The following is a 23,957-nucleotide window of genomic DNA, read 5'->3' on the forward strand; positions in this document are numbered from 1 at the left end:
CATGCATTCCTAGAAGCACATTATCACCATATTCTCCTTGCTCTAATTTTCTTCGGAGATTGTAGTTTGCCCAAATAAATGAGTTGTGTGTACTTCCAGGGTACCTTGCAACACAGTTCATGATTAAGTGTTCACTATCACACCATGACAATGAGGGGAATGGTGCCCTTTACCATTAAACTAACGAGACAATTCCAAAGTTCCCAGGAGACCTGCTTGAAAATGCCTATTGTAGCCGCACCGGCTGGGCATCAATTGGCTCTCAGGTGATCTGTTTTACTGATCACACCCATCATCGTAGGGTCGAGGAAAGGCAGTTCTCCCTGACACGTTTATTGATGAGGTAGGCATGACCGTAAGAACTGCAAACAAGATCTCGGTCTCAATTTCTTACAAAATAACATTATACACTGATATTAAACACTTTCAACATATTACAATATTCATTAACAATACATGCAATTGACTTGGCACTATGACAATCAGTTTTTACTACAAAATTAAAGTATTTACCTCGGTCACCATCCTGCCCGTCTTTGTCTGAGCGCGACTTGGCCGTGAGTGATGCCCGCAGGCCACTAGCAGGTTAACCCCACACTACTAACAAGTGAGCATCGGCTTCGGTGCTTAATATAGCATTAAATACTGATACTCACACATATTACACGTTTTCATGAAAATAGAAAACTATTTAACATTTCACTTATATATGCCGAGGAATAATCACATGAGGTACATACGCTTTACATACAGTAACATGGCTCCCCTAAATTGTGTAACAATTTACCTTAAATTAAAATTAGTATGTACCTTAAAACTAGGATTAGCACATAATATGTTTTGTTACACTGGCTCCTTGGCGGGGATGCTCCGGTCTATTATTATGCATTACCTTCTAACAGCAATACTAGACTATGTATTGGCCTCTCTATGATGGTCCTGTTTGCCCTTATGTGTCTTCCCTGGTTGTCGAGATTACAGTCTGAAATCAGGACCTTAACCGTTCTTACTAGGCCATCATGATCAGGAGATACTTCTGTTACTCTTCCCAGTTTCCACTGGTTCCTTGCTACATTCTGATCTTTGATGATAACTATGTCATTTACACTGAGATTCCTCTTTGGTGTTGTCCACTTATTTCTAAGTTGTAGGAATTGCACATACTCCTTTTTCCACCTGGACCAGAACTGGTTGGCCAGGTATTGTGCTCTGCGCCATCTCTTTATGCTGTACAGGTCCTTCTTAATGAAAATGCTTGGAGGAGGCAGTACTACCTTTGTTTTCATAGTTAACAAATTACTGGGTGTCAACGGTGTAGGATTTTCTGGGGAGTTAAGATGGTCCACAGTTAGGGGACGACCATTAACTGTATTTTCTGCTTCAACTAGGAAGGTTCTCAGATCTTGGTCATCTAACTGGGTACCATGCTGATCAAGCAACACAGAGAGTACATTTATCACTGTGCATATCTGCCTCTCCCAAACACCTCCCATGTGACTGGAATTGGGTACATTCATGTAAAAACAATCCAGTCACACTGATCTTTCATGAGTTCTTGTCTGACTTTATTGTTATTTAATTCTTTCAAGCATTTCTCATACTCTGATTTGGCTCCTACAAAGTTAGTTCCTTGGTCACACCTCAACTGTCTTACGGGCCCTCTTCGTCCTACAAAGCGACGGTATGCACTTAGGAAGGAACTTGTATCCATGCTGTTGGCTGTCTCTTTGTGCACAGCTCTACATGCCATGCAAATAAAGAGCACTCCATATCTTTTAAGCTCTTTACGCCTCTCTTTGATATGGAAAGGGCCAAAGAAATCTACTGCTGAGTATGTAAAAGGAGGTGATGGTTCTAGTCTGTCAATAAGCAGGTCTGCCATCTTCTGTCCCTGTGTTGTACTTCTAACTTTACGACAGATAATGCACTTTGAAATGTGCCTTGATACTAGGGATGATCCTCCTACTATCCAGTATCCACATGACCTGATTTCATTTAAAGTTATGCCCCTGCCTTGATGATTTGTCCTTTTGTGGTGGTGGCATATTATCAGCTGGGTTATGTGAGATGTTTTGGGGAGGATGACTGGATGTTTGGATTCATCTGTCAGATTAGAAAGCCTCAATCTTCCTCCTACTCTCATGATACCATTTTTGTCAATGAAGGGATCTAACTTATAGAGGGAACTGGTCTTGTCTATCACTTTTGTTCCCTTGCCATTGTCTCCTTTAATTAAAGAATTATGGTTATCAGATGATTTCAGTACATTTATCTCCTTCTGGAATGCCTTTGATTGCAGTTGTTTTATAATTACATTTTCAGCTTCTGACACTTCTGCTACATTTACTGGCTTATATGTGTTTCCCTTTACTTTAGTAGTGCCATCACCTTTTCCTCTGAAGCTGTTCAGAAGCTTGAGGCATACAGCAACTGCCCTCTTTGCTTTAAACCAATCAGAAAAATACTCAAGTCTTTCTAGTATATCTGTGGGCTGTTGTGTACCTACAGCATGGCATACAACTTTCTTCACTTCTGGATCATTCTTATTTATGACCTTGTACTGGGAATGGCTATCCATTTTGCTATGTTGCCAAAGGAATTCTGGGCCATTCCACCAGATCTTGCTATTACACAATTCATCTGCTGTCATGCCTCTAGATGCATGATCTGCTGGGTTATACTGCGTCTCTACAAATTTCCACTGATCTGGTGAAGTGTGATCTCTTATTGTTTCTACTCTATTTGCAACATATACATGGAATCTCTTTGCTTCATTTGCAATGTAACCAAGGACTACTTTGCTGTCTGTCCAAAATACTTCTTCCACATTATTATACTCAAGTTCTCCCTTCAAGAGTTTATGGATTCTAACTGACACCACTGCTGCTGCTAGCTCTAGTCTGGGAATTGTCATGTTTTTTAGAGGTGTGACACGTTACTTTGCCATTACTAATGCACAATGAATTCGGCCAGTCTTGCTAATTAATCTAATATATGAGCACTGGCCATATCCCTCTTGACAGGCATCTGAAAAGTGATGGAGTTCAACCTTTTCTACTTCCCCAAAGTCATCAGGTTTGTAGCATCTAGGTACCTTTAACTGATCTAGTTTGTGCAGCTCATCCTTCCATTTTATCCATTTAGGTTTGACATAATCTGGCACCTCATCATCCCAATCAACTGCATTCTTACATAATTCTTGTAAAATTTGCTTTCCAGTCAGTATGAGAGGTGACACTAGACCTAATGGATCATATATAGAGCTCACTGTTAACAGAATGCCTCTCCTGGTGAGTGGCTTGTCTTTCAGCTTTATTCTAAATTGAAATGTGTCAGATTCTATGCACCACTCAACTCCCAAAGTTCTTTCTATAGGCAGTGTGTCTTCATTCTTACTAAAATCCAAACTTTTAATTCCATCTGCTCTCTCATGAGGAGAAATTGCAGCTAATACGGCTTTGTTGTTTGACAAGAACTTATGAAGGTTAAAACCTCCCTTGCAACATAATTCTTTGCTCTGCTGAATAGGAGTGACAGCTTCATCCATTGTAGCTACTGACTTCAAACCATCATCAACATAAAAGTTGTTTCTTACAAACTTGGCTGCATCAGATCCACACCCATAGTCATCTGCAGCTTTCTTAAGAGCAAAGTTGGCTACACTTGGAGATGATGTAGCTCCAAACAGGTGAGCTGTCATCCTGTATTCAGCTATCTCATTATTAAGGTCACCCTTTTCCCACCAAAGGAATCTTAACATGTCTCTGTGTTCTGGGTTGACCTTCACTTGATGGTACATTGCTTCTATATCACACACAAGTGCAATCCTTTCTTGCCTAAACCTACACAACACTCCAATAAGTTTGTTGGTAAGGTCTGGGCCTTGTAACAGGTGACTGTTTAATGACTGGTTCCTGTAATTTGCACTACAGTCAAATACAACTCTTAACTTCTTTGGCTTTCTCGGATGATAGACTCCATGATGTGGAATGTACCAGACCTTACCATCATTCCTAACAAAATCCTTTATCGGTACAACCTCTGCATAACCTTTTGTAATCATATCATCCATGAACACTTTGTAATCACCTTTGTGTTGATTATCCTTCTCAAGTTTAGCTCTTAACTTCTTGAGTCTCTGCTCTGCTAATAGTTTGTTATTTGGAAGTTTGACGTTATCATCTTTAAGAGGAAGGGGCAACTCATAATGGCCATCCTTCAGCTGATGTACTCCTTCTTTCATCTTACTCATAAACCTTTTATCTTCATATGATAATGGAGTGTCAGCTGACTTTCTATCACTGAAGTCAAGTTCAAACATATCTCTCACTTGAGAAGGATTAATCATCTCTTTGGTTTTAGTAGGAACCACTAAGAAATTAACCCTCTTTTCTTCATTGATTTCTACTTCTTGTGTCACTGTTCTGTAGACTACCACTGTATCCTTCAATGGACTTGAATGGGGTGAGATTTTACCAATGATCCCCCAACCTAGCTCTGTCCTACGAGCATAGGGATGCTTCTTGCTATTACCTGCTATTTGCTCTTCTGCCATAATGGCTTCTGCACAATCAAGACCAATGAGAAATCCTATGTCAATGTTTGGGTCATATTTCATTAGTTTGTCAGAGATTGCCTTTAAGTGCGGCCAGTCGCAAGCAGTCTCGGGCCTTGGTATCTGACTCCGTCCAGCTGAAATGTTTTCTGTTGAATATGCTGAAGGGATTGATATTTCCACTTCTTCATTATAACCTCTTACTTTAAGTCCATGAATTTTGATAGAATCAGTGATTTGTTTTCCACTTATTGTGTGGATATTGAGTGACACTGATGGTCCACTAACTCCCAATTTATTCAGAGTGCTTTCCTTGATGAATGAAGCATCAGACTGGTCATCCAGCAGGGCATACACTAAAACTTTATTCTCTTCGTTACTAACATGATGTAACCATACAGGAACTATCATGGTGTGCATGTCATGTGTCACTGATTCTGTAACTTTGACCTTATTTGCTACTACTGTGGGTTTATCATCTTTAGGCTGAGTTGCTTGTGCTGGCACCCTTTGGCTCTCAGTTCTTGTCATGTCATCATTGTGAAGAGCTGTGGGATGGTATCTCTGACATACTTTACAAACTTTCCTTCTTCTACAATCCTTTCCTTTGTGACCCATTTTTAGACACCCTGTACATAACCGTTTTTCTTTAGCAAATTTGTACTTAGTATTACCATCAAGTTTGGCAAATTCCTTGCAATCATCTAAATCATGATCTTTTGTACAGTAGTGACAGAATCGTCCTTTCCTTTCCTGGTCCTTGGGATACTGTTTGTTGGCTTGTACATTTACTTTACTTTGGAATGACCACATTGGTTTTTCCTCAATTGCTTTAGCCATGAAAGTTCTACTCCCTCTATTCTTTGTCATGATGTTTGATTCCCTTGGTTTCCAATTGGTTGCCCTTGTTTGAGTTTTGATCCAATCATTTACTTCCCTACTTACTGAATTCCAGGAAAGAAATGGATTGCTTGCTCCTTTTGCTTCTTTCTGGACAAATTCACATAACATTTCAAAGGGTGGGTGGTGCTCTTCATTGCTACTAGAAGTGTTGTTATTACTGTTAGTATCAAGATATATCATCGCTTGCTTTCTCCAGTCATGAACAACATGTTCAGGGAGTTTTGTTAGCACCTTTCTCTGCTCTCTAGGGTCATTCAGAAATGACAAATAAGAAGTGTGTTTCATTGCAGCTAAACAGCACTTCAAAAAATCTGAGAATGCTGTTAATGCTGGACCATTATGCGGAGAGATTGGTAGCCAATTCATTAACTTATTTGTGTAAGCATCAGCTATGATGCTTTTGTTTCCAAATCTATCACTAAGAATTTTCTTTGCTTGCACATAGTCAGCATCAGAGTTAAAGTGCATTAACATTTTAATGGCATCCTTTGCCTCACCAGTTGTATACCTCTCTAAGTAGGCAAGTCTCTCTTTACCAATAGAACTTTTAGACTCTACATAAGTTTCAAAGTTTTTCAACCAAATTGGAAATTCCATGGGTTCTCCATCAAAAGTGTTAGGCTCTATTGGAGGGAGGCTCCACTTGGGATCAGGTATGTTGATTGCAAAGGTTCCCCCAGGATGGGAAAAGGATTGATGATTCTGTCTCACATTATTCACATTATTAGGCATGTTGACATTATGAGTGTGTCTACGAGAGCTTGGTACAAGACTTTGAGCTGTAGGGTTGAGATTTATTACCTGAGGTTCACTAAATATTTGTCCATGTACTTCATTTGTCATCAATTCATTATCTCTATTGCAAGAAGAAGGTTTCTGTGGGTCATGGAATGTAACATATTTGTGAGGCATGGCATTGTCACTTTGTTGATTTGCAATTGCTTGTGCTTTCATTTCATTTTGTGACTCTATGTATTGTTGAAGATAACTTTGCTTCTCTACACTTTCATCATTACCTGGAAGCATTTCTACTTCTTCTTCAACTAAGCTAAGAGCATTAAGTTCTGCACTAGCAACTGCTAAATCTCTCTCTTTCTTTTTCTTTGAGAACATTGCTTCTGCCTCTGCTTTTGTCTTAGCTAACATAACTTCTGCCTCTGCTAAACTATCATGATATTCCATTTCCTTTCTAAGTCTGGCTACCTTTGCTGCTACTTCTTGCTTTCTTTGTGCTGCTGATGAACGTGATGAAGTAGATGAGACTCTAGAATGCCTAGACCGTTTGCTAGAACAAATTGATCCTCTGTCATTCTTTAACTCCTTTCTTTTACATTCTATACTTTCTAATATTTCATGATGAACTTGTTGATTGTGTTCCAGCTCTTCATTTAGCTCCTCTGACTTTTCTGGCTCTAGTTCCACCAGCTTTGTGTATTCCACATAATACTGATGAAATGCCTCTATTACTTCACTTGACATGGGCTCTAATTCAAAGGGGCTAATTACAATTTTTAATCCTTTCTTAATTTTGCTGGTAACACTGCTCCATTTACGCTTACAGGACTCTGCTCTTCCTTTGGTTACACTGACTTGATATTCTCTTCCTTTGTCGGTTGGCACTCGCTCCCTGACACTAACTTCTTCAATACAAGTTTGATCCCTGTCCACTTGCTCACCCTCACCTTCCCTAAGGCCATCTACGGCATTAATTTCCTCAGTATCAGACATATCTAACAACTTAATTGTGTCAATACTGAGACACTGAAAGAGCAATTAAATTATCACTCTTAATACTAGCTAATTGTGGGTAATTTTGACTTAGGCTACTCAATTCAGTGCACATACATACTATTATATTTTCTTGCCTGTGACCATGGGTTCTACAAAATGGTGGCGAGGCACAGTGGGTAGAAGGGAGTGGTTGTCGTCAAGGGTAGAGCTGACCCCGGGGCCTCAGAGGTCAACCTATAGGCTTACGTCAGCGTCCCCTCGTCCTGTGACTCACTCTTGCTACGGTTTCACATGGAGCCAATTTCTTGCTTGTAGGCCGAGTTCTTACTGTAGCCGCACCGGCTGGGCATCAATTGGCTCTCAGGTGATCTGTTTTACTGATCACACCCATCATCGTAGGGTCAAGGAAAGGCAGTTCTCCCTGACACGTTTATTGATGAGGTAGGCATGACCGTAAGAACTGCAAACAAGTTCTCGGTCTCAATTTCTTACAAAATAACATTATACACTGATATTAAACACTTTCAACATATTACAGTATTCATTAACAATACATGCAATTGACTTGGCACTATGACAATCAGTTTTTACTACAAAATTAAAGTATTTACCTCGGTCACCATCCTGCCTGTCTTTGTCTGAGCGCGACTTGGCCGTGAGTGATGCCCGCAGGCCACTAGCAGGTTAACCCCACACTACTAACAAGTGAGCATCGGCTTCGGTGCTTAATATAGCATTAAATACTGATACTCATACATATTACACGTTTTCATGCAAATAGAAAACTATTTAACATTTCACTTATATATGCCGAGGAATAATCACATGAGGTTCATACGCTTTACATACAGTAACACCTATTTCCGAGGCACTTGCGAGGAACTAAAAAAGAAAAAAAAAAACACTATATAAATTTGACCTGCCGAAATATTCAAGAGGGTTATTTTTTCTTGGATGATGCAATATTTACACAAATGAGCTTTTATGTATACAGTGCCTGCAGGCTATTGAAACACACAGGAAGATGAAAAGGGAGGGGGGAGAGCACTACGTAGAACAGAGAGAGAGAGAGAGAGAGAGAGATCCAAATTATTGGGGTTTACTGTATGTATACGTGTGATGCCGACAATAAGTAAATGTGATCTATACTTAGGTGTCTTCTTCAATTCTTTGCAAGTACCTCAGAAACAAGCATTTTCCGACACATTTCTGATGCAGGTCTCCGAGGAGCTTTGGAACCTTAAAACTACCCCAGGCTGCAAGCTCTCTAAGGGCTTGCGAGAATCATGGGCAGGCAGTGGGGCAGAGGAAAAGCCACAGCCACTCACGGGCAAACATGTTAGGTGAAAACTAGCTGAGGTGTGTGTATTGTTATCAATAAAATCTTGAACATACAGAATTATCTACATACAAGTCAGTCATGAGTGAAAACTATTATTAAAATTGTGTAGCATGAATTGCTTCGAATTGAGTGTGTAGCTGCCCGAAGGCAGCTAAAGGATTTTAGACCCACATGGTGACGTGAATCTTTTATTGCATTCGGTCAAACCTGAAGACATACATAATAAACATAAGACATGCGCAGCAGTACTAATCATTAAATACTGTATCAATATAATGCATCACTAATCATGGATTATGCTAATTAGGGGAATTGACTCCTCGTAATACAGATGTGGAACTCAAGTGTTTGGGGCCTTAAAGAGGCCTGTCACCAAGCAACACCTGCATCTGTATTGTAGTGGTCTGACCTTTCCTGGAGTAGTCACACCCGAACTCGGTGGCGGTACAAAGGGATCTGTCCCTCTGTTCCTCGCTCCTGATGGACCTTGGCACCTCATGCCTGTCCATCTTACCCTTAGGTCAGCAATAGTTCCCAGGTGACCCATTCCTCTACAGAGATCCCTCTGTGTCTTATCTACCCTATGCACCATGTCATCAACTTCACCACTTAAACATGACCCTTACTACCTCTCTACAATTAAGCTCTCCACAGCTAGTTCCTCTCACACAACTTCACCACTGCAATTAACTACTATAATGAATTCAGTTTCCTTAATCTCTACTCTAATTAACTCAGTTTCCTTAGTGTTGCCCATATTAGTCTCACCACCAGCCTCACAGGACCTTGTGAGGTGACACAGCTGGCGATTATACTCCCCTCATTTATTTAACTTTTGTAGCACCAGAACTTAATATACTAGTTAACTTTAACTCTCATAACACAGAACATGTTATTGAGCATACACTTGTTCCTTCACCCACTCGGCGGTAACAAAGTGATTAGTAACATTTACTTACTATGAATGTGGAGCAGTCAAGCCTTCTAGCAGCGTGCAGCATTGTGAATGGGCAGGTAAAGGTATCTGAATGGCTTTCCAGTGTTGGGTCACGACTTTCAGCATATCATTGTGTTTTGGTACTGTAATGCCACCCCCCCTCCAGTTCCCCCCTCCTCCCTCCTCCTCACCGGTCCGATCAGAGCTCTAATGAGACGAGGCAAAGATCTTCACGGTGAAGAAGAAAAAAGAAGAGGAAGAGAGAAGAGGTGAAGCACGCACACACACAAGAAAAAAAAAACATTTTTGATTGGTAATGGTTCTCGCCTTCATCGTCATGGCCAGAGGGTAGGGAGAGGTTAATTATCACACAGTACCTACAGTGTGGCTTTATTATGAGGAACGAAAAATATAAAAATAGCAAAAATAATTAAATGAATAATACTGATGGGATTCTTTGGGTTGACTGACCCACTATGACACTTTATCGAGTGGTTAATCTAGAAAAAAAAAAAAAAAAAAAAAAAAGGCACTTGAAATTCTGGTATGGCATATACACTTATACTCCGTTACTTAACACTACGAATACACATGAAAATAATTACTTTTATAACTCCTCAAGAGTACCATTGATTCTGGGCACCGTTATATCCCTAAATAGCGTCATAGCCTTCATCCATCACTTCTCTACGGCAATAATATTGCTCACAACACATTCACAGTAGACTATATTTGACTAAAGAAACATTACATGGCTAACACTTTCCCAAGACTCTGTGGCCTGTCTCCACGTGGGACCAACACCGGCTATTTTATCTGTTGCCAGAGGGAAGGGAGACGCCATTCTGTGTCAACACGTACAGTCACTATATCTTCACTAGAGACATGAATAATAAACATGAACACAGTAATATTCACTTCTAAATAAAAAAAAAATCAAATATTTCAGAGCTACGAGACCCACCTGTTGCCAGAGGGAAGGGAGATGCCATTCTGTGCTCTCCCCCTCAACACCCACCCCCAGGCCTCTGAAGTTATTGGAACCTTAGCTAGTTCTCTCTCTCTCTTCTTTCACAAATAATTTTACTGAACCGTGAGTTTAAATAAAAATGCAGGAATAATTGGCTAGCAAGGTGAGCATATAGGCTGGACATTAGTTGAAGTTAATAATTGAATTCTAAATTACTAACATATTTTATAAGCTAGGGAATGACACCTTATGAGTTACTGGTAGGCTGACGCAACATGATGTAATCCTATTATTCGTATTACCACTGATTAGAGAAAACCACAGTTGAAATAAGTAAAGACTATTTATAACAAATGTTTCAAGACTTCTAAATCACTCCCACGAATACACGCCTTATAAATATACTTTTTCATATAATCACTAAACCTTTAATTACCGCTATTATCCTCCTCTTCACCGCAAGCTACAAAAGAAAACAATTATTGGGGAGACTCAAAGAAACACAGAAATAATAAAAAGGAGCGTTACACACGCCCATTCTCCCAGAGTTAAACTCACGGTGAAGAATACATGCAAAATCCTACCTATACACTTTCCCTATCCTATCCATACATAAGGTCTACTAAATAGCTGACACTGACTCAACCACTTACCCTTGAGTCACCTGACTCGTACATTTCTTCCCGTAGGAAATTGTACCAACACCTTCCACATACAGAATACTTACAGGAAAAGAGAACTTGGACCCCAGTTACCCTCTGCTCTACGGGTAATCTATGGAGAAGTCACCTGACTAACTCTGTCACTCTCTTTATTCCCCGTCTCATAGAAAAGGAATAATCTATTACATTCGCAGCATTCGACACATTCGCCAACATTCACACAAATCATTCCTCTTACTACAACGAAGACTGGGGTAATACGTCCTCAAGGGAAACTTAGGACCCGTTAGAGGTGATGACTGTAACTTGAGGAGGAAGTAACCAAGTACGACGTTCCCTGGAAACCTCACTTCTCGAACTAAAGCCCACAAGAATGGGGTACACTTCCCCGAACTGAAACACATAAGCTACCATCTGGTATGAACTGTTTTGACACGACGAGAATTTGGGGACGACTTTCCCGAAATGCCCCACTCTATTTGTGGCTGAGACAGTGTCACTGACCTTCGAACACTTGTGACGGATGAGGATTTCCTGCTCTTAACTCACTTCATTCCTAACCCTCACATCCTATACATTATAACACTGTTCACTTCTCCTCACTCCTGAGTTCGTGCATCACATTAGCACTCCTCAATAAGACATCTGGGAGGTCGACGGCGGCGGGGAGGGAGGTCTTGATCCTCCTCCTCCTCCTCCTCAACACATCCGTCTGAATAGTTCTCCTCCAACTCCGGAATAATTTCACTCCAGCTCACATACGGTTTCACCTTTTCTGCTGCTCTTTGTACTAACTTCCCAGAATAGGGGTCTTCCACTACATACAGTTGACCATCCCTGATTACCTCACTCACTCGATATGGTCCTTTCCACTTAGCATTCAATTTGGTAGAGGTACCAGGCAACGGAGTTTCTGATTTCACCCACACCAAGGACCCAACTGAGACCTTTTCATCACGTCGTTTTCTGTTCGCCACTGCACGGTACCTCCTCTGTGACGTCACACTAGCGTCTTTAATCATGCGCTCAAGTTGCTGAACGTCACTATCTTCAGACTGCACTGTCAGGAGAGGCGCCGTGACGAAACGAGGTGGCTGTCTTGCGAAGAATGCTACATATGGAGAGACCCCCGTGCTGCTATGTACTGCCAGATTCATGTGTGACTGACATTCACTGAGAAGGGCGGGCCACCTTAAAGGGTAACCCTTGCACATTTGGGACACCACGGTCTTCAGGGTCCGGTGCATTCTCTCGATGAGTCCGTTTGACTGGGGGTGATAGGGAGTGGTGTAGAGCAGTTCTATCCCATGAAGACCAGCCCAGGTTCTTAGTTCTCGTCCCGTGAACTCCAAGGCATTGTCACACAGGATGGAGAGTGGCCGGCCAAAGTCAGAGATGTATTGGGAAAGCTTAGCTACTATACCCTGAGCATGTTTTGTTTTTAGAGGATAAAATTTTACATACCTAGAGAAGTGATCTATGATGGTGAGGATATACCTTTGACCTTCCTGTCCGTTGGTCATGTCAGTGAGATCAATGGCAATCCTCTCCAATGGCTGTGACACTATAGGTAACTCTCGGTATGGCTGTGACATTCCTCGGTTGTGTTTGAATTTTTGGCAGTTTAGACACTCTTTAAGATACTGTATTACATCCGACTTAATAGTAGGCCAATAAAACAACCCTTCTGCCTGCTTGATGGATTTGAACTGCCCAAAATGTCCTGATTGATCATGAGCAACTTCTAGTGCCTTTCTGACTAGGTGTCGGGGTACTACTACAGTGTAATTTAGACTGCCATCTTTGGTCTCTCTAACATAGTGCAACACACCATCCAGAACTTCAAACTGATCAAGGGTTGCTTTAGCAATCTTTCGCCCTGGCAACACCCCACCCTTCAAGTAGTCTAAGAGTTCATTCCAAGTTGGATCTTCGCGCTGTCCTTTAATGAATTCCTCTCGGGTTAGGCCTAACCAGGCAACGTTGGGTTGATGTGTGATAAGCCTAACAGGACGCGACAACTGATCAGCCACTACATTATCTTTTCCCTTTACATACTTTACGCGAAAGTGATACTCGCACATTTCCAGCATCCACCTAGTTACTCTGGGCGACTTAGTCCGCCTACGGAAGATAGTAGTGAGCGGTTGGTGGTCGGTTTGAATCTCAAAGTTGGTTCCCCAAAGGTAATGGTGGAAATGACGGCAAGCTAACACGACAGCTAACGCTTCTTTGTCGGTGACTGAATACTTCTGCTCGCACTTACTGATCTTCTTAGAATAGTAACCTAGAGGTCGGACACTTTTATCAGGTTGAACTTGGTGCAGTACCGCTCCTACGCACTCATCGCTAGCATCTGTGACTAAGACCAGAGGAAGTTCAGGTTGATAACTAGCCAAAATGGGCGTTGACATAAGTTTTGTTTTGAGAGCCTCGAATGCAACCTGACATTCATCCGTCCAACTGAACTTTACATCCCCTTTCATGAGATTTGTGAGAGGCATGGCTATCTTTGAAAAATTGGGTACAAATTTCCGATAAAACCCACATATGCCAATAAATCTCCTAACTTGCTTGACATTTTTAGGTGGAGCTTGTTCTCTAATTGCTTCTAGATTTTTCTGATCAGGAGTTTTTCCATCCTTAGAAACTCGGTGACCTAGAAATTTCACCTCCTGCTTCACCAAGTCGCACTTAGTCAGATTCAGCTTGATACCTTTCTCCTCTAACAAGGCGAACAGTCTACCCAATCTTTCCATTAGCTGGTCGAAGTTCTCGGCCCATAGAATGATATCGTCTAGATAGTTTTTGACCCATCCCTCACGCAACAAAGGCGTCAAGATTTCGGCCATCTTGCGAGAAAAGATTGCGGGTGCGCAACTCAGTCCGAACGGTAACCGACGGAAATGATACAGTGATATTCCATCAGAGAAAGTTGTTAGATCTCGGCTTTCCTCATCCAAGACTATCTGGAAGTATGCATCCTTTAAATCTAGTGTGGCATAGTACTGGTGACCTGCCGCGACATTGACCAAATCCTCAAGCCGAGGTAATGGGTAAAGATCCGCAGCTAGCCGTTCGTTCACCTGTCTAAAATCCAAACACATTCTCTTACTCCCATCAGGTTTGTTCACGAGGACAATTGGAGACAGCCATGCTGCACTCGAAGGTTCAATCACACCTCTCTCCTCCATCTCCACTAGCATTTGAGATACTAACATCTTAGCATGTTCAGGATAACGGTACATAGGAGATTGGCAAGGATTTGGGTCGGACACGGCAATGTGGGCAGGTTCACCCGAGATGGTGCCTATGTCCTTCTTTTCTAACATGAACAGCTTCTCATGTGATAACACTACATTGGACAATTGTTTTTGTTGATCATTCGCGAGGTGAGCCCAATTCTGCTCGGGTACCATTTCCTTCTACCACATCATTCTGAGGTTCCAACTCATTCTCAATACGGGTGTGGCACACTTGTGAGGATGTATCCTCGACTGGACCGGAATATTTCTCATAATAGGCCAATACTGTACCTGTCTTTAGGAACTTATGTACCTTGGACAAATTGTCTACAAGTACGGGAATGGTTTGGGTTTCACTGACTTCTACTAACAACGGGCAGGTTTGAGAAGAATGTCGAGATTGAGGATATACCAACAGACTCGATCCCGAGTGTTCATCAACCTCAACTTGAATTACTTTACCCTGGTGGGGCTTCAGATGAACCATATCTTTGAGCTGAACTCGGCTCTTCTCTTCACATTGAACGCTCATGGGAAGAGATTGGCAAACCCTTCCTACACAAACTCGAGTCTTACGGACATGAGAAACAGAATATGAGGTTCCTCCCCAAAGCATCATCTTCTCCCGCGGATTCCAAGTTAAGCTTGAACACTGAATAACATCACAACCTAGCAACAAATCTCTTTGGAGGTATGAATCTGGCACTACTGAAATCCACTGTTTGCACACTTCTTGATCTCCCACATGAATTTCAACTTTTACCATCCCAAGAACTTTTAACGGATCTCCATTTACCGCTGTTAATGATGGCAAACACCTGGATTTATCTACTTCAAGACTCAGCCTACGTACCGTACTTCACCAGATTAGGGTTACACAACTACCTGTGTCGAGTAACGCAGAACAGAGTTTACCACTAACTATGAGGTTGACTACAGGTGATAGATCTTCTCGGCCTAGTCATTGAGTAGAATCACCGACTGATACGTTGGGTGTTCCTTCTGTCAATTGTGTGTTATGGACTGACTGGGATTTCTTGGGAAGGGCACTTGTTCTCCCATCATTTTTCTGGGGAACTGAAGGTGTCCGTGGGGTTTTTCCCGGGCATGTGGGATTACCCCGACGGCAGCCGTACCTCCTACAATCGAAACAGTGTCCCCTTTCTGGTTTCCTCCAACAATCTCTCATGGAATGAGTTTCAGTTTGGCAAAATGCACAGAATTTGCGAGGTGACGAAGGTGCTTTGGAGACACATGACCTACTTATTTGTTGTTGCAACTGATCTAGTTTAGCAGCAATTTTTGACAAATTATTTTCAGACTGGGGAGAGGAAATATCTGATTGGATGCTGGCTAAACTCTGCGAGTTACTGCGAGAGCAAGAACGAGAGGTATCCTCCCCAGGATGATTAGGAACTGAATTGACTGACGCATGTTTTTGCATTAGCAAGATCCGTTCATTTTCTACATATCCAAGGAATTTGTTCAAGGGAATATTGTCATCCATGAACGTCTCAAGAAGATCTTTACTGCTTTTGGGGAATCCCTGCAATAACTTACGTTTGAGAAGCTTGTCTCGATCAGGTAGAATTTCACCATGAAATGTCCCTCGGATAGCTGCATAGTGACATTTGAACTTGTGAACAAAGGACTGAGGGTTTTCTAGCCAATCATAGTGAAAAGAGTCACTCTGTCTCCAAGCTTGATCAAAATTCAGGTCCACGCCAAACTCTTTGGTTAGGTATGTCTTACAGTCCTCCCATACCTTTACTTCTCCTTGTCTTTGCGCTGTGTGAATCGTAACCGCCAAGTCCCCATCAACTCGCGACTTAGCCACTTCCAGTCTAGCGTCTGAATTACTTGCGCACCGCTCAACCGACTCGAAAAACATTTGTAACCGTGCCGCTGAGTTTAAACGTTGCAATTCGTCCAACTCTAAGATCTTAATGTCACTCGGCTTGACTCTAACCTCTGAGGTTGACTTCACAGGGGTACTTGTCATGACTGGGGCTAATGGCATGGAATGACTAGGGAGTGAGGTTTGAACTTGCAACTGACTGTTTGAAAGAACGGCTGGAGTACCTCCTCCCTCTGGGGGAACTGCCCTACTCAGCGAGTCCTCCAATCCATCAATTCTCATTGACATATTTTCAAGTTTAGCCACCATAAACTTCATTGTATCTATCATTACCTGATTGGCATTGACCTCTGATTCTCCCTGCTCTGGATTTTCCCATCTAACTCCACCGTATTCTTCATTCTCCTCCATATCTATTAGTGACTCTATGCGATCCATGTTGAACTTTAGTGTACAGGGCCAAATAGACGAGCTTTGGCTTTGCTAATATTCATAGCCAACTTTTGTTGAATTTGAGCCTTGGCACTGGTTTCGAAATGTACTCCATCTCTTCCAAGGGTAAACACAAAACTGTTAAAATTGATACATAAGAACTGTTTACTTTTAAGCAAAGCGGCATTCACTGCACGTTTTATCTTTTTATAGCGTTCATTCGGAATTACTGGTCTGCTAGATGGATACTGTCTATTTTCTATTTCTACCAAAATAACCTTCGAACCGCAATTTCGTTCAATTTCTTTGCCAACGTTCAGAATTGTATCTGTTAATTCACGAGGCTGTGTATTAGGATTGATGTCGTTGCTTCCTAACCAGAGGAAAGTGAGGTCATGTCTCCATGCCAAGACGTGATTCAATCTCTCGTCATTAAAGAAATTCCTAGCTCTTGCTCCTCCTGCACGATATATCCTTACTTCTGAATTCTCCACTTCCACATCAAATCTACGTGGTACCTGGCTATGACCTACAACAGCCACTTTGAACATTACTTGACCCAATATTACCCAACTGTCAGTACTCTGTCTCTCCCAATACGACTGGCCAAGACTACAGCGAATCCCACCGCTATGCCACCAGTGTAATGCCACCCCCCCTCCAGTTCCCCCCTCCTCCCTCCTCCTCACCGGTCCGATCAGAGCTCTAATGAGACGAGGCAAAGATCTTCACAGTGAAGAAGAAAAAAGAAGAGGAAGAGAGAAGAGGTGAAGCACGCACACACACAAGAAAAAAAAAAACATTTTTGATTGGTAATGGTTCTCACCTTCATCGTCATGGCCAGAGGGTAGGGAGAGGTTAATTATCACACAGTACCTACAGTGTGGCTTTATTATGAGGAACGAAAAATATAAAAATAGCAAAAATAATTAAATGAATAATACTGATGGGATTCTTTGGGTTGACTGACCCACTATGACACTTTATCAAGTGGTTAATCTAAAAAAAAAAAAAAAAAAAAAAAAAAAAAAAAGGCACTTGAAATTCTGGTATGGCATATACACTTATACTCCGTTACTTAACACTACGAATACACAAGAAAATAATTACTTTTATAACTCCTCAAGAGTACCATTGATTCTGGGCACCATTATATCCCTAAATAGCGTCACAGCCTTCATCCATCACTTCTCTACGGCAATAATATTGCTCACAACACATTCACAGTAGACTATATTTGACTAAAGAAACATTACATGGCTAACACTTTCCCAAGACTCTGTGGCCTGTCTCCACGTGGGACCAACACCGGCTATTTTATCTGTTGCCAGAGGGAAGGGAGACGCCATTCTGTGTCAACACGTACAGTCACTATATCTTCACTAGAGACATGAATAATAAACATGAACACAGTAATATTCACTTCTAAATAAAAGAAAAATCAAATATTTCAGAGCTACGAGACCCACCTGTTGCCAGAGGGAAGGGAGACGCCATTCTGTGCTCTCCCCCTCAACACCCACCCCCAGGCCTCTGAAGTTATTGGAACCTTAGCTAGTTCTCTCTCTCTCTTCTTTCACAAATAATTTTACTGAACCGTGAGTTTAAATAAAAATGCAGGAATAATTGGCTAGCAAGGTGAGCATATAGGCTGGACATTAGTTGAAGTTAATAATTGAATTCTAAATTACTAACATATTTTATAAGCTAGGGAATGACACCTTATGAGTTACTGGTAGGCTGACGCAACATGATGTAATCCTATTATTCGTATTACCACTGATTAGAGAAAACCACAGTTGAAATAAGTAAAGACTATTTATAACAAATGTTTCAAGACTTCTAAATCACTCCCACGAATACATACCTTATAAATATACTTTTTCATATAATCACTAAACCTTTAATTACCGCTATTATCCTCCTCTTCACCGCAAGCTACAAAAGAAAACAATTATTGGGGAGACTCAAAGAAACACAGAAATAATAAAAAGGAGCGTTACAGTACAATGCCATAATGCAATGTGATGTCATGACGGATACACGCTAAAATACGCTGCAGAGTGGGTTGCATTTGCACAGGTGATAAAATAGGACAGGTCTGAAGAAGCGATACACAGAGAGAGCGTTCCCCTTAACATGGCAGAATCTGAGAAACAGGGCAAAGGACCTCGCTCTCGCCTCTGTGAATGACCTGTGACCTGAACAGCTGCTAGATGTGCTACCTACATCAGTTTTTTCTTGCTTCATAACCGCTAATAATAGACCATACTTCATTATAATACCTTAAAATGCCGCAGTAAAGAGACGCTTTGACATTTCATAAGTGCCATATGTACAGTACCATGCAGCAAGTTTTACCACTCATATTTGACCAACATCAGGCATCATTTTGAACTGGAATGTCTTAGCCAGACTACAGCATATTACTATATGCCTGCTCTTTAAATATAGCAACCACTAAACAAGAATAACCAATGTGTCTGCCTGTCTTTCCTTCGATCTGAAAAAAAAAAAAAAAAGAATCAGCCTTATATGTTTACTTTTATTCAACTGATATCATAAGGCCTGGAAAACCAGCTGTTCACTTCTAAATGCCATAAACTTCAAGAAGCGAATGATTAAGGCTGCTGCAGTCTCTGTGAGGGACACATCACCAGTGAACTGTACATAGGACACATTTTCGTTGGACAGCACACCAGGCTACACCACTGGTACGTTCTTCACTGGTCAAGTGGGCGGAGTACCGAGGAGCTTAAAATCTCAGTCATTATAAGAACCAAATAAGATGCGCGAAACTCGGGATAATAAGAATTTAGGAGTAGGCATGAAACTCAGGAGGGTACTGTATATATTTGTTATTTCAAATGCAGTAGTACAAATGTGCTTATTTTGATTTTTTCTTTTATTGTGGAATTTTTATATTGTTTTCTGATTCCATGGAAGTAATTTTTTTTTCCCCATAGGTTCTTCAGTCGCCATAACGCACATTTTCCATGACGAACGCTATATTTTAACGAATTACTGTAGTTTAAATAAAAAATCGATAAATACATTTTTTTTTTTTATCTTTATCTTAGAAAACTTAGAAAAATCTTAGAAAAAACTTCAATCTTTATCCTGTTTCTTCACTAATGAAAACTACTGTTTAAGCAATAATATCTACATTTAATTTTGAAAGTTTAAAATTTCAACATGCTCATGTTCCAAAAACTAAAATTATCGACTATTGCTAGTTTGGAACCAAAAGTATTGACGACACTGACGAATTGATAAAGCAGGAAAAATAATTGTTGGATAACCGATAAATTATAGAGATTTTTTTTTTTTTTATGCTAATGTCCACCTATGTTTATATACTCCCCCCTCCACACTCACTCGTAAATAAGCAAAAATTCATAAAAAAAAAGTTAAACCTAACCTAACCTAACCTTACCTAATTAAACCTAACTAAATCTAACCTAACCAACTTTAACGATAATTCTGATCGAATTTAATATCTCAGGAACGAACAATCTGAGGCGGTAAAGATACACACCACTGTGTTACATGTGAGGCAAATACTTCACTGAGAACTTTTTATTTTTATTTATTTATTTATTTATTTATTTTTTTTTTTTTTGCCGTGAGAAGAGTACACTTGTATAATAATACCGAAACTCCTTTACCTACATTTGAGCAAGCTTTATGTGACAATCTAAAAAAAAAAATCATATAAATGAAAATATTTTGCCATCGTAACTACCTGTACAGAAATAAAGTTTGTCAAATGATCACTTAAGAGGTAACCGGATCACACCTCACCAACACTACTGGCAATGCTTGATGAATAGAGAAATAGCGGAAAAAAAAATCTATGTGGAAGAAATGTAGAACGAACAATATGCACCGTTACAAAAGCGTTCGTCATTCAATGTAAACAAGAGAAGATGGAAGAAGAGGGACAAATCCAGGAACCTCCCGCTCTTGGTGTGGATGGACAGCCACCGCCTCAGGAGACCAAGCAAGAACAGGGGAGCAAGGTCCAGCCTACCAAGAAAAGTAAGTGTGGTTGTTGGTCACTTAATTACCAATAATTAAGTGACCAATAATTAATTAATCACCAATAACCTCTTCTGGCTGCTCCTGATGGGGACTTCCCTGTTGGTGCACTGAGTCACCAATAACCTCTACACTGACAGGTCCTGGTGTTTGCCAGTGAACATTTTTTGTGTCTATTGAGGTTGTTCTGCTGAGCGGAGCGGTAAGGGCAATGTGGGCACTTGAAAGGCTTCAGGCCCCAGTGCACAAGCATGTGTCTGTCAAGTCACTCAGTAAGTACTCTCTCTCTCTCTCTCTCTCTCTCTCTCTCTCTCTCTCTCTCTCTCTCTCTCTCTCTCTCTCTCTCTCATTGTATTGCTTCTTAGGTTGTCTTCTCCTTCAGTTGCCTCTTGGGTTTTAAGCAAAAATATGATAACAAATATTCTAGCATTGAAATAATCAGTGCATTTGACCACATGCTCTATCTTTTTCATCTCTCCATATAACCCTTCTCCAGTCCTCATATCACACTTGCCTCACACTCTACTATCACATGTCACTACTCGGTATTTCTTGTTAAGAAGTCCATCCCCCACTCATTCCACCCCCAAACCCCACCCTAACCCCTCAAACAAGCCTCCAGGAATGGAGGCCTGTGGGGAATCAGGGGTTTTTGGGGGGGATGAAAAATACAGTAAAATCCCTCTCATCCGGCATTCGAGTATCCGGCAGCTTCAAGTATCCGGCACATTTTTCCCCGAGCTTTAAAATCAATAAAAAATCAATGTGTACTCATAAAATCGATTAAAATTCCCGCGCAAGGCATACTTTGTCCCCTCGCCACCAGAGTGCACTGCTTCGCGCCACCTGCGGCCCACTGCACTGTGTTTACTCAGTGACTCAGTCCCACGTGTGCACTGTTTATCACCTGACGCCTTCATCATGCGTAAAGTTGTAGAAAAGAGGAAGCGTGTTGCGCTTACACTTAAGCAGCTGATCAGATCAGCTGATCTTTGTTATGGTAAGATGCGTGAGTGTAGGGTGGTGATTGTGGACATAATTTCACTTCTATTCAAGTATCCGGCAATATTCAAGTATCCGGCATGTCGGCGGTCCCGTTGATGCCGGATAAGAGGAATTTTACTGTAAGTGAAATAAGGGTGTTAAAAAATCTAAGGAAATTTACCTTAATATTTCGAATTTCCTTAACCTATTCTAGCCCTTAGACCCCTCCTGCTTGGACATTAATCTAACCTAGCATAACCTAACCTAGCCGGTGGGGCTGCACCCCGTGGGCCCCCCCCCAATTCGAAGAATGGACAATTGGACGTTAACCTAACCTAATCTAACCTGACCTAGCATAACCTAAGTTAATCTAACCTAACCTAGCATAACCTAACCTAACGAGGGACCTCAAAAATTATACTGTTATGCTTTACTGGTGTGGTGTGGAGATTCTCAGGGCGATGGAGGTGGGTACAGTTTGGTGGCTTCCTTAATAAACACATGGAACCTCTTCCTTATGTCTGTATATCGTATCTTAACCATTGCTGTTGCTAAATATCTCACATAGTGACCTCTTTTCTTACTGAACAGATTATGGAAAAATACAGGGAGAAGCAGGCAATACTATTTATAGATTATGAGAAAGCATATACTTGAATCCCGAGGCAAGAAATATAGAGATGCTTGAGGAGGAAAATGGTGTCAGAGAAGTATGTAAAGCTGATTATGGAGATGTACAGAAATGTGAAAACAAGGGTTAAAACTGTAGCAGGCATGACTGAGAGTTTTGATGTGAGGGTTGGGCTGCATCAAGGCTCAGCTGTCAGCCCTTTCCTTTTTAATGTAGTGTTTGATGTATTGACAGAGGGGGTAAGAAGAGGAGTTCCATGGGATATTATGTATGCAGATGATGTGGTGCTAGTTGGTGAATCAAAAAGTGGAGGAGAGAATGGAGGAGTGGTGTATAGCACTGGAAAGGCAGGGATTGCGAGTAAGTAGAAGTAAGATGGATTGTATAGTGATGACAGACCGGGATCAAGGCAGGAACAGAAACATGAGGAGCATGACCCTAGATAGTCAGTCTCTGAACAGCATGAGGGACTTCAAATATCAGAAATGGCTGTAGCAGATGGAATCAAAGAGGTGGAAGTTACTAGGAGGATACATGCAGGATGGTAAAACTGGCATGATATGTCAAGGAGTCCTCTGTGACAAAAGAATGCCAGTGAAGCTAAAAGGGAAAGTTTATAGAACAGTGGTGAGACAAGCTATGAGGTATGGTCTAGAGACTGTGCCAGTGAAGAAAAGCAATGAAAAGAAAATGGAAGTGGCAGAAATGCTGAGGTGGATGAGTGGAGTGACAAGGAATGATAGAATTATGAATGAAGTTTGAGTAAGAAGGTGCAGTTGAGATGGTTTGTTCATGTTATGAGAAGAGAGGAAGGGAGTTGTGAAAGGCAGATAATGGGCATGGAAGCAGGCAGCAGGAGGAAGAGAGGAAGACCCATGAAGAGATGGAAGATGTATTGTGGCAGACGGCAGGGAGAAGAACTTGGACATTGAAGTGGCAGAGGACAGGGTTAGATAGAAGAGACTCATTGAAAACAGTGACCCCATATAGAAACAGGATAATAATGCTGCAGAAGAAGATTCTTCCTGAAAGGGACAAACTAGAATTGCATCTCACTCTGATAGAAGGCAACATTTAACCTTGAGAGCAAAGGCACGTAGCATCACAGGTATTTCCATTTCTTTTAATTAACTGTCAGAGGAATGAGTCTCTTGACAGTCTTGGAGGTAGGAACTTTGGAGGCTTTGTTGCCTACTAACTGAGAGGTGTGTGTGAGTATATAATCACGATTGTTCTCTAAGGTGTATAATTACAGGGAGCAATTAAGTGGCTCAAGCTCTTGCACAGTGTTATTAGATGTATAAAGGAGAATCACTATTGTGTTTTGATCTTTGCTGTCAGCTTATGACACATTTTGAAATAAAACTCTGAGTAGCTGCTCACTCTTACCTGTGGGCAGGCCTTAACCATTTCAGCCAGCCTTGACATGTGGCATTAAGTCAAACAGTGCATAATGTCTAACATCCAACACTGTGATCTTATGCCTCTGTCTCTTGACAGTAAACTAGTTACTGTCCTTGTTCCCTCCTTCTAATAATGTTGATGTCTTTATTACCTATGTATGTGGCACAGGTAATATTTCTCTCTCTCTCTCTCTCTCTCTCTCTCTCTCTCTCTCTCTCTCTCTCTCTCTCTCTCTCTCTCTCTCTCTCTCTCTCTCTCTCTC

The 23,957-nt window shown here is 41.2% G+C and overlaps 1 protein-coding gene across 4 annotated transcripts in view; it reads left to right on the top strand.

Moving 5' to 3' along the window:
- The first annotated feature begins 20,120 nt into the window (after window positions 1–20,120).
- LOC135104934 (autophagy protein 12-like) overlaps window positions 20,121–23,957 on the top strand; it is a 33,452-nt gene continuing 29,615 nt past the window's right edge. Inside the window, exon 1 of one of the 4 annotated variants that reach the window (XM_064012721.1) lies at window positions 20,121–20,676. In XM_064012721.1, the coding sequence (XP_063868791.1) occupies window positions 20,565–20,676 (112 nt within the window). In that variant the 5' untranslated portion in view covers window positions 20,121–20,564. The remainder of the gene's footprint in view (window positions 20,677–23,957) is intronic. The other 3 variants (XR_010270611.1, XM_064012720.1, XM_064012722.1) reach the window with 3 other exon arrangements.

This window comes from Scylla paramamosain, chromosome 11 (genome assembly GCF_035594125.1).
Source record: "Scylla paramamosain isolate STU-SP2022 chromosome 11, ASM3559412v1, whole genome shotgun sequence".
NCBI classification, from domain to species: Eukaryota; Metazoa; Arthropoda; class Malacostraca; order Decapoda; family Portunidae; genus Scylla; species Scylla paramamosain.